We start from the raw sequence: 17941 nt of genomic DNA on the forward strand, positions 1-17941 counted from the left end.
CTCATACTAATTTGTAAGCAGTCATGCTATAATGGTAATTTCTGTCATCTGAACAGGTACTTTTGAACAAGCTCCTTTGAGAAATAACGGTCATTATTTCTTTATGCTTCCATGGCAAATTGCACTTTCATAAAGTGGGATCTTTACTTGCTTTATACATGCTGCCATATCTGTTATTCATAATAAAATAACTATGCTGCTTCTCCTCGACAAATGAAAGCATCCTTCAGGGCTGACTAAAGTATGGCCTGGATATTGTATTACAGTCAATATAAAAAGTTGGACTGAAGTATGGCCTGGATATTGCATTACAGTCAGTATACACAGACTGACTACTTTCTAACTTGTTTTTGCTCTGATGTTGCTACTTAGCTAGTTACTTATCCAGCCAGGGCTTTTTTCCTCATGTCTGTTCCAATCCCTTCCCTAACGTGGGCTTGCTTTAGGGGTAATTGCTTAAAAGCTATATTGGATTTTAGTTGGAGAAATTGCCTAAAAGGTTAGCATAAGCTACAGATCTTTCATAGCATGTTGTTTAAGATGGTGTCGGAATAATCTTTGTATACTTAAAGCTGTGGTACGATTTAGCTTAGATATCGTTCACTCAAAACACCTTTTTCCCTGCTGATGTGACTGTTCTCAAAGTTTGGTTTTTTTTTTTTTGCTTGCTAATACTAGTCCTTAAGTGTTACTCTACATGATGAAGAACTTTGTTTTCTTCATGGGGTGCAGGAAAGACTTTTGATTATCAAAAGGGGAGCTTTAACTTCAGTTTCTTTAGAAAGACTTTTTGAATTTCTGCTAGTTCCCTGAAGGAGTCAGGAAATTAAAGTTCATGCAGACCTTTTCAGAGAATGTGATGTATGTCATAAAAATATTTTTTGTTACCATATGTTTGTCTCTTATCTTTGCATTGTTGATCACTGCATTGAATTTCAGACAGAGTAAAGGCAAGTGATAAATGTGCCCTAAGCATAGCTTTGTCAAATTATAGCTAATGACTAGCTGCAGCTTAATTTGAGACAAAGACTATTACAGCTGAGGCTGGCTGTTGGATATAGTATATTTACTTCCCATTTGAGCAGGCTTTTTTCTGATCTTAGAGGGGTGCCTAACATGTAGAAAAATACGTTTAAGTAATAAAATCTCAGCCTCTTGCTAAGTCTTTATACCATATTTAGTATAATGAGACCTTATTTCTGGGTCTGGCCTTTAGGAATTTTGTAGCTTGGTGATTTTTTTTTAAAGAAAGCGGCAGTGTGAGCCTTCATATCTCAAAGTCACTAGGGGTAAGTTACAGTTTTTTCAGGTTGTTTAAACTGGTGCTCCTTTGCTTCTTCCACATTGCATGGATCAAAGATATAAATATATACCCTTTGTTTCTTGTAGGAACTCTGGGAAGTGTGGAACATGGGAACCAGTATCAGATTAAATTGATGTATGAGCACAATCTTCAGAGAATGGCTTGTAATATGACTTATGGTCCATTTGGTGGTGTAAAAGGTAAGCTCCTTGTTGCATATTCTTTATTATTAGTTGTTTAACTGTGAACAGTTGAGGATTAACTTAAATTTTGAAAGTCAACATGATGCTGCTGTCTAGAGGAAACCACCTTTCTATAAATGATGGTACCTTTTATCTGATGTGTATAGAAAATAACTGAAGGCAAAGAATATTAGATGCAGAATAGTTGTTTCCTCACATCTTGAATGGGATATGAATTTACAAGGATAGTATTGATTTTAAAAAAACATTCCAAAAACCCTGGCTCTTCCCTTGTAAAATACTTTAACATCTAAAGTAATTGTTTTCTTCTATGCTTTAATTCTGTTTCGCTTTTCTGCAACTTGCTTATTGTGGACAAAGAAAAAAGTTAGCGTCTTCATTCTCTGAACCTAAAATATCAAGTATCTTTAAAGATATGTAATGCAGGCTTGAAAAAAATTAAACTTTGATTGGAAAAACGTAACAGTGGAAAATAATGTTTATGGTGTGTTTGTAGTTTTGAATGAGTTTAATAGATATCAGTCTCTTTTGAACTTGTGACACAATCATGAATGTTTTTGTGTTCCAATGTGGAAGCATTTAGGTTTGCTCTACATGACAGCTCTTTCTCTTCAGAAGTAAAGTTTGCCCAACAATATTGGGGGGTGGTAGTCATCTACACAAGTAGTGTCCCTAAACTGTTGGCAGAGTGATATCACTTTACCAAGGCAGAAAGTCTTCTGAGTCAATATGGAAAATATATGCGGACAATCCCTCAGTTCTGTGTCTGTAATAATCTTCTAGTAATAATTCTACAATGCCTAACCCTGAACTCAAGCTTGTCCCTGGGCTTAAATTCAGCTGACCAAAATTCATACCGATTGAAGAGATTTTCACCTACTAATTTTACACAACCACCTTGGGAAAACCAGTCAGCTCATGTGGGTGAGGAGTTATCTATGCTACGAGTATCTTGAGGAGTGAGTGTATAGGGCATGGGCATATTCCTGTTAACAGCAGAAAGACGATACGGAGTCTCCTAAATCTGAGTAGAGGGAATAGTGTGCTTCCCGACATACTACAGTGGAATTGCAGTAACAGATCTATTGAGGGGATCGTAAGCTAAGAGTTGTGAGTGTCTGGAATGGTTCAGGAAGAATAAAACAAATGCCCATGTACCACCATGCAGTTCTGCAGAATAAACTCTCTGGATTTTTGACATGCATGTTTGTTTACTGTGGAGATCCGAGTAGAGGTCTGACCACCAGCTCAATCTTGATGCCAGACCTGTCTCTTATATACCTTATCACGAGCTGTAGCAGATGCAAGTGATGTAATGAAGAAAATGTCTTTGCAAGTGATGTAATGAAGAAAATGTCTTTGCAAGTGATGTAATGAAGAAAATGTCTTTGCAAGTGATGTAATGAAGAAAATGTCTTTGCAAGTGATGTAATGAAGAAAATGTCTTTGCAAGTGATGTAATGAAGAAAATGTCTTTGCAAGTGATGTAATGAAGAAAATGTCTTTGCAAGCTCGGGAGACAGAAGGTAATGTTTACCTCAGAACCTACTCAGCCAGCCAAACACTTTTCAACACCTAGGATGGTCAAAATGAGGGCCAATCCTGACAAAGCAGCAAGAAGAGCAGAGGGAACTCTGATAAGTTCTGCAAACTTTTCTTGTTTTCTAGTAGCACTTCTGTCCCAGCACGTCAAGCTGCTTTCCTTTTCCTTTCTTCTTCCCCATGTTTCAGTTTGCATTAGTGTGTTTATTGCTGTGGAAAAAGAATGACCTCAAGTCTTGAGGTGGCAAAAGTGTTAATAAACAGGGAAGGCAGAGATTTGTGTTATGTAATAAATAATACATGTTCATATCATAAGACTCTGTTTAAGACCTAAATCTAGGAAAATTATAGTGAATGTTCAGGTACCTGATAGCAGCCTACTAATGCATATATTGAAGCATCAGAGAAATAGGCAAAATGGACACTGGAGAAAGTTCTTTTGGGGAAATGAAAGAATGTTCTTTTTTGTAGATTTCCTGGACTGAACGTCCTTTTTATGTGGCTCTCTTGGACTGTCTGATTAGATTTCTTGTCAAGGATGTGCTTTTAATCTTGCCCCCAGCCTTTTGCAGTGAATCTATTTCAGGTTTTTTAAGTATCATCTTTAATACCCTGTTCTCTCCTTAAGGCTTATGAATGACAGTATTGTGGTTTTATTTTCATCTTGCAAGACCAGCCAGAGTGAACCAGAAAGGAGGTATATCAAGCATTGTTAATTTTGCTAAATAGATGCCTGTCCTGGTCTGGCCTGCTATACTATCTGTGTGTATCTTTGGCAGTTGTTCTGGGCTGCAATTGAGAGCCAACTAGTCTGTAAATAAATAAATATTTTTTTACTATCTGCCTTCCACAGGCTTCTCTGGAATTCTTGCCAGGCATCTGCTAACAGTCTCTGTCACCTTCAGCAGAGGTTAGTTCATGATGGTGGCAGTGCTGTAAGTGTGCAGCAGTGAGCTTGCTTTGCTAACAGTCTGACCTCTACAGCACACTCTAGAAGTGGACTAACAAAACGTAGGGAGCGTTTTTGTATTTACTGCCTCCTGTTACTGCTGTGATTAATATGTGTCTTATTGCTATACTGAAGCATCCTTGAAACAATGTGAAGGTGAAAGAGGCACTTCAGAGGTCATGTTTACAGAGCTACTGAAGCAGACACAGGAGAATGGCAGTTGAACAGAAGGAGGAAAGTATGCGTACAGGGAAAGTATGCTGTGGGAGTGTTGGGGAAGAGGGCGAATGTCAGTCCCCCAGGAACGTAATCTTTCATCTGAGGAAGCAAAGAATGCTGCAGAAGTTGACACAGAGCACTTGATCTATGAAGTTGCTCAGTCTTGTTCAGATTTCTCTTGCTGAAGATTATGCTTTTCTCTTTTTACGGAGCTCTCAATCCTATACCTTCAGTGGTATAGAAACTCATTCTACCCAGCCATACCAGTTAACACTGGCAAAAGAAAAATAGGATTGAGTTTGTGTACACTAGTTTGTACTGGTGTCCTCTAACACATTTTTGAGGTTTTTCTGTCCTTTCTTGGGATGAACAGTTATTTGGGTTGTAGATAATTCTCTGTTTCTTTTTTGTTGGACTGCTTCCAAACAGTTGCCTGTCAATTTAATGGATACTGCTGAAAATGATCGGTTCACTACTGCTTGCTCTTACCTCAGATAAAATACTTGCCTCTTGGCACTGAGATTTCTCCTGTAATCATTCATAATGTGATTTCCACCCATGTGCAGATGCAGTCTGTGCTGTCTAGTGGGCCGCTATAGCTGTGGCTTTAACTGAGACGCCAAGTGCTCTGTTAGTCTCTTGATGCTGTAAGGTTGCATAGTCAATTTTGAACGTTGGGATGTAAAACCAGCACATAGTTTCCATTTCCCATCCTACATCTCCTTTAGCGTCTGTGGTGGCCTCTGTTCATTCCTTTGGAAAAAGTTTCAATTTCCTTTGAAAAAGGAAGGTTGAACAGCGAAGAAAGTGGGTGAGGCTTACTGCTGCCCCTGCTTTAGAGAGAACCCTATGAGGAAAGAGCTCGAGCATGTTCTCTTGTCCTCAAGAACCTTCTACAGTGTGGGATGGGGTAGGTAGGGTTGGCAGAGATGCATAAAACAGGCTGGAACGGAAGTCTGAGGCTGGGTGACTGCTTCTAAAATTGAGGAACAGTTCTATAAATAGGCAGCAAGGTATATATAAAGGTACGGAATGGAACTCTGTTTCAATCCAGCAGTTCTTTAACTTTCTGAGTTGCTGAAAATTCTGCAGTTCCCTTTAGATCCTTACAGGGGCTGAAGAGGCAGAGAATTATTCAGACTAAACTTTCAGTTTCCGTAATATGAAGGTTTGGTTTAGATCGTAATGGAGTAGAATCTAGTTCTCTAATTTACAGAGCAGCTTAGTGTCTTTAGGATGCCTGTCTTTAAGGAGAAACTGCCTGAAATTTTTCTTTTGAGTATTGGTTGACCTAGAGTCCTATCAGAGCTTTTCAGAAATTAAGCAGAATAGCTGTTAGAAGCAAATGCTCTACTACTGTTTTATGTTTCGGTTTGGTTATGAAGCTCCACTAAGCTTCCTTCAGCTGTTTGTAGTTAAATGTGTGCTTACATAAACCTCTCCCTGTGCCTGCTCTCTGCAGCTTCATTAGGGAGGGGGATTTCTCACAGCTTCTATTACTGTGGTAGCTGGGGAAGAATGTCTCTGCAGTTGTTTGACATGTTCGAAATATAGAAACAAACACCACTATATGTGTATCACATTCTCAGTCAGCTTCCTCCAATGTAAGTTTTTGCTCTCCTGTCCCTGCTAGTTTGTGGCAATCTTAGACCCTTGTTACGTTATAATTTGGTCTGTTAAACTGCACGTGTATTTAGCTGAAATGTGATGGAGATGTAAAACATACCAAGTACAACTGTCATTTCTCAACTGGTGATTTTTTTATCTTTTGTATGAAGAAAAAAGGTATTATAGATTTCTCTGAGGAGAGAATTGTGAGGTAAACAGACCTATTTTGTAGCCTGGTTGCTAGCAGCTTCATTCTTGCTAGTGTCTTCAGATTAATGATTTGATGCTATGAGCAACTTTCACACATGGAAGAATTGACATAGATGTTCTCATAACAGGAATGGATGAAGAAAATCAACAAACCCGTTTATTTAGTCTCATTGTAGAAGGTCGAAATCTAAGTTAAAGAAACAATTAAAGCTATGGAATAAAAAAGCCAAAGACTGAGAAGTTGTCCAGTGACTTGCGTAGATTAAGAGTGTGCATTTGTCTTTAAAATAGCAGAGTGTGAATTGCGGTTGTCACCACTAGATGGTCCTCTCATTACAGTTATTGGTTAGTAGGCTGCATCTCTAAAGCTGCATTTATACTTCAACTGATTCTACAGGTGTATTTACTGCAAGACTTAATGAAGTATAGAAAACACAAAAGCACTTTCTGAAAAGCTGTATAGCTAAAAATGTTTTATTGATTAAAACAAAATGTATTCTGTTGGTTGTAGAACTTTAGCAAAAAGTCGAAATGAACGTGACACTTACTTTCAACAAAACTGTTAAGGGGCCAGGGATGTGGGAAATAACAAGGAAATCCCTTATATGTTTAGCTAGAATCCTAAACAAAGCTAATGGAAATGCTTAAAAACAGTAAATGGAAAAAACCTACAAAGATGAAAATATAAATCAAGCACACGGTGTAGGCAGAGTTAGTTGTGACTGACAACTTTAAAAATCTGTGGCAAATGGAGGGATTATAATAAAGAACTTTGCATTTCTTTGCTGCTTTAACTTTACATTTGTTCCTTGCTGTCTCTGAACACTGGTGCTAAAATGAAAACATGAAACTATCAAGAAGTGACATAGGAAGATGAAGTAATCATTTTATATTTAAAAAATTCTGTATTGTTAGCCCAGACTTTAAAAAATTGAACTTTATTTTTAAGTCATTGCCTTTGTTACGTAGAATGCATATATCTACTTTTCATATTTCTGAACTCTTCCTCAAGATCTTAGAGCTGTAAGTTGAGTTTATCCTGCAATGCTCTGATTCTAGCATATAGGTCTTTTTAGAAAGGATGATTCATGATAAAACTATGAGTTAGTAGTGCTGAACACTGGTTTTCAACCAAGTGAACTCTTAACCTAGCCACAAAATGTCACAGCCCTTAAGTAATGAACAGATTGCACAGTCTTCATGTTTTACTTCAGATACAAAATTTAAAGAACTTGAGGAGGCTCTACTGTAAGCTCTTTTGATTTAATTTTTTTAAAGAAAATGAAGGTGAAAAAGCTTACACTTTTTTATGATTTGTATTGCACCCTTACCTATGGTGAGGACTCAACTCTACAAAAATTTTACTTTATATAAACCTATTTCATCACATAATTTTTATAAGGTCAGGTTATACTATTATGGCATCATGCAGTTATGCCACCAGAGATTGCTGTCTTAACAATTCAGCTTTCATTATATGAATTGATACTTGCTGATAGCTTACAATATCTTGGAAAGTATTTTCTCTTTTCACATCTGTAGTGTGTCGTTCTGGGTCTTTATAAAATACTTGAGTCAACTACCAAGTTATTGAGTAAGATTATGCTAAAGAACCTGATCAGTTTGTAATAGCAAGAGTATAGTTTGCATAACTCTGGCTTATATTTTTGTTTGAGAGAGAAGTGAGAAAGCTGTTGAGCATCTTAGGCTTGTTTAGAATTTTTGGTCACCCAAATACAAAGCTCTCTCCTTATTATCGCATCTATCAAAGATCTGAGTTGAGTTTCTCTGATGTGAGTGAAGATGTACTTATGCTTCTGTGGTTGCTATGTGGAGCAGAGGCAGCTGTGCTAGTTTTAAAACTGTGTGTAGACACAGCATGAGATGTGCTGGTTTAGAACTCTAGTTTGTATCCTGGACAGCATCTCTCAAATGCTTTCTGTGAAGTATCAAGATTTTTGAGGACAAGTAAATAAAATAGTTTAAAATGTTTTACTGGGCTGGTAAACCCTAAGTGATGGAACTTCATTTGGCTGATTGGAAGTCACTGCTGATTGAAAGCTTCTGATAAATGAGTTACATGTTTTGACATTGTTAAAAGAATGGACTGGAGTGAAGCAAGTGAGTTGGATATAGTGTTTTAGTTAAGAATCCCTTTTCTTATTCTTCTTTATGCAGCAGTGTACCTCCAGTTCAGTTTTTAAGGCATAAATCTGATATTAATCTAGAAATAGTCAAGTCTTATTAAGCAATATTCTACATATTGTTTAATCTTAATTAAAGTTAAAACAATGTTTATTGAAAAACAGTGAGAAGATTTTTTTGTTAGCTATGTAGTGATTAAATTTTGAGCCAGTATTGTTAAATTTTGTGATTGACATAATTTGATCATAGGTTTTTTCCATTCTTAAATTTTTTGCTTACAATTCCACCAAGATCATGTAGGTCTGGTTCTTTTAGTTAAAATAATGCTGAATTGGATCTGTTCTAGCTGTGCAGGAGTTTTGGTTAATCAATTTACCAGTGTTGACTTCAATTATATGAAAGAAAAGCAGTGAACTATCCTCATGTAGTAATATTAAAACTTCTTATAGATAGGTAATCACCTAGAGATAGTTGAGATAATTATCAACTGCTTACTTAAGAATTTCATGAATTTGCATATTGGTACAGAAGAAGATTTGCAGGAAATTGGCATTAAGCAAAACTCATTTTTGACTCAGCACAAATTCATATTACTTCATAATTAATTTTTATAGCCTTTTTCTAATGTGATGTTTAGATAATTAGTGCTGAAGTTATCTTAATTTTGGACCTACAACATATAGAAATAAACTGTCTTGTGCCTTGACTTTGTCTTGTTCACATTGAGGGTATTTAGACATGGTTTGTTGTCCTGCCCTTAGAGAAATCTGAGAAAGAGACACTAACTTGGAAAAGCACCCTTATTCCTACATTACCAGTTTCTGTTGAATGGATTACAACTCAGCTGGCTTATAGCCGTTAGCCTAAGTCCTTCTACATCTTGAGAAAGAGTCAATATACTACTTGTGCGTGACTTCTTAAAAAGAGAGATTACTGATGTGGAGCCTGCTTATAAGAAATGATGGTATTATGCTCTTATGTAGTAAAAGAAAAGTGCCCTTACTACTGCTTTGAAAAAGTGTGCAGATCAGGCCACAGGTTCATTCTTTGCCTTGTTTGCCTTGAGTCAGATGTGATTTATGTTTGAGGAAAGTATATGCAATAAATTTCTGCTGAAATGATATAAAGAATGGAGAAGTGCTTTAAAGTAAAAACAAAACCACTATTACTTGAAGCTTAGGTAGCTTTACAGATTATCACATATATTTCCTGTGGTCAGTTGTGTGTTAGACTGAATGGTGGGCAGGATAGTAGCTCATATATGAACAAACAACAGCGTATAAGGAATGAATACTAAAATTCTATGCTTTGAGGACTGGTGTATGAAGTACAGGTTTCCTGAGCTACTGTCTGAAGTGCTTAGGAAGTGTGTGAATGATCACATGCTGTAATAGGAGGATGACCTTTCCCAGGTGAGGGTTGAGTTCTGTGATTGTTCTCCAGGGCATAAGTGGTACATTAAGGTGGGTGTATGAACATTCTCAACGCTTCCAGTTTTCTTTTTCAATTTATGTTGTGAAGATTTTGCCTTCTACTTAAGAACTAAAGAAACAGCATATTGATAGCTTACCAGTGGGACACCCAAGCTATTGGGTTGCACTTGAATAGAATACTAATTTTATTTAGCGACAGAGTGTCGTGGTTTAACCCCAGCCGGCAGCTAAGCACCACGCAGCCGCTCGCTCGCTGCCCCCCAACCCCTGGGATGGGGGAGAGAATCAGGAAAAAAACCTCGTGAGTTGAGATAAAGACAGTTTAATAGGACAGAAAGGAATGAAAAACAATGATAATGATAATAATAATAATATGACAATAGTAATACTAAAAGAATTAGACTATACAAAGCAAGTGGTGCACAATGCAATTGCTCACCACTCGTTGACCGATGCCCAGTTAGTTCCCGAGGCGCGATCCCCCCTCCCAGCCAGCTCCCCCCAGTTTATATACTGGGCATGACGTCATATGGTATGGAATAGCTCTTTGGCCAGTTTGGGTCAGCTGTCCTGGCGGTGTCCCCTCCCAGCTTCTTGTGCCCCTCCAGCCTTCTTGCTGGCTGGGCATGAGAAGCTGAAAAATCCTTGACTTAGTATAAACACTACTTAGCAACAACTAAAAACATCAGTGTGTTATCAACATTCTTTTCCTACTAAATCCAAAACACAGCACTATCCCAGCTACTAGGAAGAAAATTAACTCTGTCCTAGCCGAAACCAGGACAGAGAGAAAGCATAGTTTCATAATCTTGCTTTCTTAGTTGCTGAGTTATTTTTGAATGGTGTTCACTTATAGATAATAGCTTTTTATTTTCACTGTAAAAGCAATATTACTATTTTGTGCAATTCCACAAAATATACTGGTATTATCTAATAGTTAAATAATCAGTGAATTCATCCTGGTTTTATATAACCTCTTCAAATGAGTTGATAAATGATTTAGAATTGGATCTTCCTAATAATCACAGGTTTTGGAATTTATTTTTTAATCTGAAACCTTAATGCCTTAAGTTGGCTTCCAGAATAGTTCAGATTTATTTGAAGTTGTTCAATGGATACTGTACCACTAAAAGGAAATAATAAAACAATAGCAAAGGGAAGGAAAAAAGAAAATACAGCTTTGACATGAAAAAGTTACAAGCAAAAAAGTGTGAAAATACCTTGAACATATCTCTTTCTCAGCAAATAGCCTTGAATTCATTTTACTTTTATTATAGCACTGGCCTAGAGGCAAAGTATGTTTGAGTTACAACAAAGAGGGTGCTATACGGAGGAATTTTTTTAATAATGAAATACAACATTTGTGTAAACCATGCAACCTTGTAACAGGAAACTTTGTAAGAAGGGTAGACTGTGCTTAACTTTTCCACAATTCTGCAAGAATGAATTTTATTAGGTGTTAGTCAGAAAAAAATTATCAGCTGAGTTTTATGCTGTAAGGTTAAATGATTCTTATGACTATGTTTAAATACAGCAGCAGTATAAATTTGGACTTTGATTTATTGGCTAGTTCTGCTAAGGACCAGAATGTTTAACTGTTACTTTCCTGTTAAATTGCTTCTGGATAAGGACAGATTATTTGAAAGGCTTGGTCTTCATGAGTTTTTTCATGGAATAGATCTGCTGATGACTACTTCTAAATAGTTTCTCATGTAACTTTGGAAACCCGTTAGTGTTTTTTTAAATAATGGAGTAGAACCTCTTCCCTAGATTGAACATGTGAATGGAAGAATAATCAAGGAAAACGTTCTCTGAATCTCTTACCATCTATTTGCTTTCACCTTCCTCAACTTCTCTTAACAGTAATAAGTAAGATCAGAGCCTAACTGAAGTAAAAACTCCCATTGCCTTCAGTATGCCAGAACTTTGCTTCAATTATAAATTGCTAGATATATCACTTAATCTGCATTTCATTTGGGAGCAGTTGTATGTGTAAGTGAAAGACTTGTTTTTCAAAACTTTGATAGATACTATATGATACTTTTTCTAATTTCTTTTGTTGAAGTATGGTACCCAAATGTGTGCAGTCATTGTGCACTGGTAGTATCAAATGTTTTGTATCTTGCATGTGGGGTTACGGCTTCTGCAGTACTCCTGCCAAGAATCAGTGAGTGCCAAGCAGAACAATAATTACCTCATATGTTTTTAATAGCGCATGTATATTAATAATGACCCAATCTTGCATTTGTCTTTTTGGTGACATATTGTTGACTCATTTAATTCATCATCCTACTCTAATCCCCAGATTCTTCTTCTTAGTGCTATTGCCTGCCATTCTCTGGTTTCCTGTGAGACAATTGTCTGAGATCATATCAGATGTTTTACTTAAGTTTAGAGATGCTGTCTCTAAAGTTTAGAAATGCGGTATATATTATTACCCTGTCTAACAAATAGTTTGGCATGATGAATTTTCTGTTACTTCAAACCTAGATACAGCTTTATTATTTACATACGTACTTTCTTATTAAATGTTCCAGCATTTCATGTGGATGCATTTGTCTATCAGATTTGTTTGCTGCCCCATATTTTTTCATCCAAAAGAATGCAATTTTAGTTTCTAACTATTTAGTTTCTTTTGTCTTCTCAAAGAGTCTTTAAAAAATGTGTGTATGTAGCTTTTGTTTATTTTTCTAGTGTTCATCTGTGACTATTCCATTACAAAAAAGTCTCTAACCTATAGAAATTTATTTGGAAGGTCGCCAAACCCGTGTTAGTTGCTTTTCCTAGAGGGGTGAAATGTATCTTGTATGGTCTATGATGCTTTCTACTAATTGTACTTTGGGTTACTAGGTTTGGTGCAAAAGATTCCTATTAAAAATCACTCTACTACATCATTCAGGAGAGATTTTCTTTGAGATTTTAGGTAGTGGTGAGTTGGTCTGAGTGTATCCTCCAAGCACAGAAAAGAATGCAGAGCAAACACAATGAATACAGTTTGCCTATATCAAAAGTGAGAGGGAACAAACTAGCAAGAGGAGATAAAAATCAGTGAAAATATGACAAGATAATCTTACTTCAGATTCATGAGGAGAATTCTAACTTTGTGGTATCCAATTGGTGCTGATCATGGTCACAACTTGTTCTAGTCCTTGTCGATAGTTTTATCATTGGGAAGCTTGGACAACTGTGCATATACAGATGAATAAGATTTTAAAAAAGTATCACCAAATAACTAGAAATTCAAGAAGCTGGAAAAAATGAAAATTTTTGGTAGACCTCATTTTATATACTTGTTTTGTGTATGACTGCCATGTTTTCCCCTGGGTGGTAATGCAAGCTTTGGTCAATGAGACTTGAGTTTACATTAATCATAGTTCTTGCTAAGTAGCAGAGCCTCTGCTTACTGGAAGTTTAAGGACCGGTGCTGTACAATGCTGTCATTTCAAGTGGCAAAGTTTTAAAGTTTTAGAGGAAACTGGAGAATCCTGAAGGGTTTAAAAAAGCAATCCAGCACAAAAAAAGTTTAGCAGATCAAAAAGAAAATTGAGTTATTGGATTCAAAATTCATTTTCTAAAGAAAATTAATCTGTCACTTCACCATGCATTGCTGTGGTTGTCTGTTCTGTTGCCCCTTGTATAAGGTCAGATCGGATGAGAGTGTTCATAATGTAAAGAAATAATGCTGCAACCTTGCTAAATTTTTGCATTTATTTAGCATGACTGAGTCTGATTATGAGCGTGGTTTAATAAAGATAAACGTGAATAACCCCCCAAAATGTATTTGGTGACTGTAGTGAATAAAAATGACAAGGAAGGATTACAGCAGAAATAAAATGTATGCAACTGCTCTTTAGTATGATGATTGATTGGAATGAAAATGTGTGTCATCTTGCCTACCTGTAAAATATGGAAATAATATTTTGCAAGGTTAATGGCAAAGTGATAAGATCATGTGAGTATTCGCAGTGTGCTTCCAACAATCTTAAAATACAAGATAACAAATTGTTCCTGCTTGCTAAGTCTATGGTGTCTTTTCTGAGATTGCCAAAAAGGAAACCAATAGGGATGGTGATTTTTTTAATAGAGATGTAATTCAGACTCGTTTGACTACAAAGTAAGAGTTAGTCCTTTCTGTATGTTGGTTACTAGCCTAGGATATATATAGACAAATGATCTGAATGTGAAAATGGCTGTATTTTATTGGTGGTTTTGAGGATGTTTAGTCAAGCTGTTTATTTCTAATTTTAATGGGATATTTGAAACTTCTTGAAGAGGTATAGGTGTTCCACCTAAGATTCTGTAAACTCCCAGTTTTGTGTTGTAATTTTCAGACTGTTAGACTCTGTTATAAACTATTTTTAATAAGTTTGTTGGATGTGACTTCAGTTACTCTGGAGAGCATTCTTCAGCAAATATTTTCAACAATTCTCTAGCTCAAAAAATTAGTACAGAATCAAAGCACTTTGGGAAGTGCTGAGGAATCATGAAGCTTCTTACTCTAAGGAGGCTAGAAATGGAGAAGGAGGAAAGATAGGGAATTTCACTGGGTTTTAACAGTGAGATTTTGTTATTCTGTTTGATTATACGTTTACAGATCTGTCTTAAATAGAATTTTAAAGATGGTAGATTTATTGTATGATGGTGACTTAAGATCCCACTGATAACTTTTGAAAGTACCTAAAATATTACAAAATAGGGTCTATATTCAACCTCAACTGAGCTATGAAAGGTCTGCTATTGATTTGTGATTCATTAAAAACATCCATGTGCCTTAACTATTCAGTCAAAGGCTATTGATTTGGAAGGGCAACTACTGACAGTAGTTGTCTTTATTTCATTTTTATTTGTGGGAGATTTGCTAGTTCAGTAAGACGTTCTATAATATTATTATAATGTATGATAGGTGTATAACTTCAGATGAGGGCAGCTTGACATTGGAAAGGTTCACAGACTAGAATTTCTCCTACTTTCTTTAGAAAAAGCATATGTCAGTATTGTAATGCCTCTATGAATGCAGGAGCTTCAAAGATTTCTGCAGTTGCCAGGGCTTGAAAAGTAGTTACTCAACAAGTTAAGGCAAGAAACAGAATTTAAGGAAAAAGATTTCTACTATTTCTTCATGAATCATCATTATTCAGACTACATCTATGCATACAGCCATTCTCACATGCACAGCTAATGTTCTTTTTCAAGACCCACTCTATTTATACTGTCTATAATTAATCTGCTGTATTGAAAAAAGAACAACTTTGTGTGATACTACTTTCACAGCTGCCTGAACATTTTTCCTGAGACTATTTCTTGCACTAGATAGAAACATCTGCTTTTGAATGTGGGAAATTCTTTGCTTAATATGAAGGTTGTAATAAACAAATTTTAGTACTATAATCTGTTTAGGGGAGGAGACTTTACCTCATGTCTACACAGTGCCAAATACCAGGTTTCTTTCAGTAGGAACTTTTGTGTGCTGGATGTTGCAGCTATGATACTTTCAGATCTCTATACTGCATGTCAGTCTTTTGTGCTCCTTTGAACCATACTAGTGTTTTTCCTAAGGGTCCTTCCACCACCTCAGGTCAATGAGGTTTAAAGGGATCATTGCCAAGTTGTATAACTTAACTATGTCATCTTCTGTGTAAGAGTCAGATCAAGAATAAAGGAGTATATCACAGGTCTCTAAAGGATTGATTGTGTGAGTGAGGGCTGATTGGCCTTTGGAGACACTTTAATAGTTAAAGATTCCCTTTCCATCTAAAATTCTCCTTATGGTTTATGGCAGACAGAAATCTGCAAGAGGTTAGGTAGAGAGAATACAGTGTGATGGATTAGAGAAGCAAAAAGATTCTTTTTCTCGTGGCAGCTCTGACTGCATGCTTTACTGTGTCTTGACCAGGGAGGCTTCTTATGGAGTGGGCTGTTGCAGAGAGAGCATCTCTTGTGTTGGGACTTGTGAACGTATTTTACTGCAATACTTTAATATCCGGAAGAGATTAGAAAATAATTAAAGCTAACATCAGTGGAATAAGGATTTAGTGTTTTCCTTAAACACTTTCCTTAGTTTCTCTTAAACGCCTATCCACTTCTCTGTTTTTATTTCCTTCCTGTTGGAGTTATTTTTCAATTCCAGCAGAAAAGCACTTAGTCAATCTCAGCTGGAACATATGTACACTTTGTGCATCGTTTGGGATGGGTACATGCATTAGCATTGAGTGATGCAGGGCATTTTTCCTTTTCATCTTTACATGTGTTCAGGGTATTGCACTGCCTTGGCGGTGCTGTCAGATCCTCTGGCGTAAAATGAATGGCTGCAGCTGAAGTCCTGAACTTTGATCCTTTCTGTAGTAATGCAACGAGCAGCCACCAGACCACCAAGCTAGTCAATTCAGAGTTCTTTCTGAATGTACACTGACATGTGCTTCCTGCTTTGGGTTAGGGAAGTAACTAAGGCTTGCCTTTTACTAGGCATACATTGTTTTAAGAACTGCCCAACATATTTTCAAATGGTTTTTCCATTAGTCAGAAGTGATTCCTGAAGTGCTTTTCTCACAGTTGACCCGGATCTGTTTTGCTTCAGGAGCTACACTCAGCAGCAAGTTGAATTCTCCAAAATGGGTTTGAAGTGGAGGAGACTTTGTTCTCTATGCTAGGAGAAATTTTTTGGGGCAAATTTCAATGATGAAGGAAAAGGAAAACATATTTGTTTGTTTCAAGTCAGGACAGTAATTTCTGTTCCAGTGTGTGGGAATACAGTTTGTGTGCGTTGCTTCACTGGTCAGTGTACTGTGGATTTAACTTTTATCATATTAGGAAAACATTTCTCAGGTGTCATTAAAGGGCTCTTAAGTTCCTGGGTGTCTTATAAATGCCCATTTATCTTTTCATTTTATTTCATTGACACTTCCTTCTACACGAGGCTTTTGACTGAAGCTTTTGATTACCGTTGAAGGCAGTGAAGTTCTCTGCTGATGTCTCCCTAAAATCTGTAACTTTATGAAGCTTTTTCTGATTTCTCATCCCGTTTGATACTGTAGTTTTCATTGCATGACTTCACATGGTGCTCAGGCCTTGTGATTACATAATGTACTTTTTATGAAAATTATCTGGTGCCAGAGGGGAGGCTCAGAGTAGAGGAAATCATTAACATGCAAAAAACTTGAGCTCCAAAATAGCTTTAATTAGAAGCTTATTTCAAAGAGCTACCACCTGCCTCTCATTTTGGCTTTGCATTAGCTCTAAAAATACGTTGTGGTTTAAAAGTGTGATGTAAATGTATTCATATCATGCTAGAATAACAAAACTACAAAACAACAGTAGCTGGACTTGTGCTTAAAAGTAACACTTTCTGGCTGAGGGACATTCCTCTTGAGACACAAGCTGCTGAAACTATGTAGAGTACACTAAGTGATTCCATCTGATCTGCAGCAAACACTATGGGTTATATTTTCACTTTATAAATATGTCACTGGCAAAGCCAACTGGCTGCAATAAGCTTTTTTGAAATGGACATTTCTCGCTGAGTTTTTGGAAGACTGCATTTCTTAAAGTGAAACATAAAAAATCCATTCACTAGCTACACATTAAAAACAAATGGCTAAAGGAAATAAGCTGACCTATAAAAAGCTGGGAAATAAGAGTTCATACACAATTTAATTTTCTTTAATTATGCTTTACGCATAATAGTTTGGATAACTGGAGTTTGAACCACTAGTACAAGCCAGTTAAAATCCAAATTTGAAAGTCAGTGAGTAGGAACAACACAAATATGATGAACAAAGTGGTAGGTGATTAAGAAGTGATGCTGTGCTCTTAAAGGCAAAAAGAGTGATTACTGATTCAGTCTTAGGTGCCTTATATTTGTTTCTTCAGACAGTATGGTTCAGTACTGCAGTATGCTTGGAGATCATTGGAGTGCTCTAAAGAGCTTGTCATATGTCATGTCATATTCAATCATATCACTACTGTTAGGAGATATTTTAACAGTGATATTTGTGTGTGATTAGGGATTATGAATGTTAAAGATGAATGCTTCCATGTCTGATATGACATGTAGCTTCACATATATTGCAGAAGGTGCTATGGTTTTTCTATTCATCATTTTCATGATGTAATGAAATTGATAAGAATAAGATTGATATTCATAATATACATGAGAGCAGAAGCTATTACTACTTGTTACTTAAGCGGTAACACCTCAACACTTCTACTGACCTTTACTTTTTTCTGTTATTTGAATTGTAATATGTTGTCTAGATTACCACTGCGTATCAGTTATATCTGCTGTAGTGTTTTGTCTTTAAATGTCATCAGAAGAACAAAAATTAACAACTAA

At 36.4% G+C, this 17941-nt stretch overlaps 2 protein-coding genes across 6 annotated transcripts in view; one reads left to right on the forward strand and one right to left on the reverse strand.

Moving 5' to 3' along the window:
- Window positions 1-17941, reverse strand: part of LSM5 (LSM5 homolog, U6 small nuclear RNA and mRNA degradation associated) — a 756742-nt gene that overhangs the window by 188583 nt on the left and 550218 nt on the right. The window lies entirely within an intron of this gene.
- The window catches only part of BBS9 (Bardet-Biedl syndrome 9), a 308542-nt gene that overhangs the window by 8551 nt on the left and 282050 nt on the right, over window positions 1-17941 (forward strand). For all 5 annotated transcript variants that reach the window (XM_050915804.1, XM_050915803.1, XM_050915806.1 and 2 more), the window contains one exon: window positions 1390-1503. In XM_050915804.1, the coding sequence (XP_050771761.1) occupies window positions 1390-1503 (114 nt within the window). The remainder of the gene's footprint in view (window positions 1-1389; window positions 1504-17941) is intronic.

The sequence above is a fragment of the Gymnogyps californianus genome, chromosome 2, assembly GCF_018139145.2.
Source record: "Gymnogyps californianus isolate 813 chromosome 2, ASM1813914v2, whole genome shotgun sequence".
In the NCBI taxonomy this organism is placed as follows: Eukaryota; Metazoa; Chordata; class Aves; order Accipitriformes; family Cathartidae; genus Gymnogyps; species Gymnogyps californianus.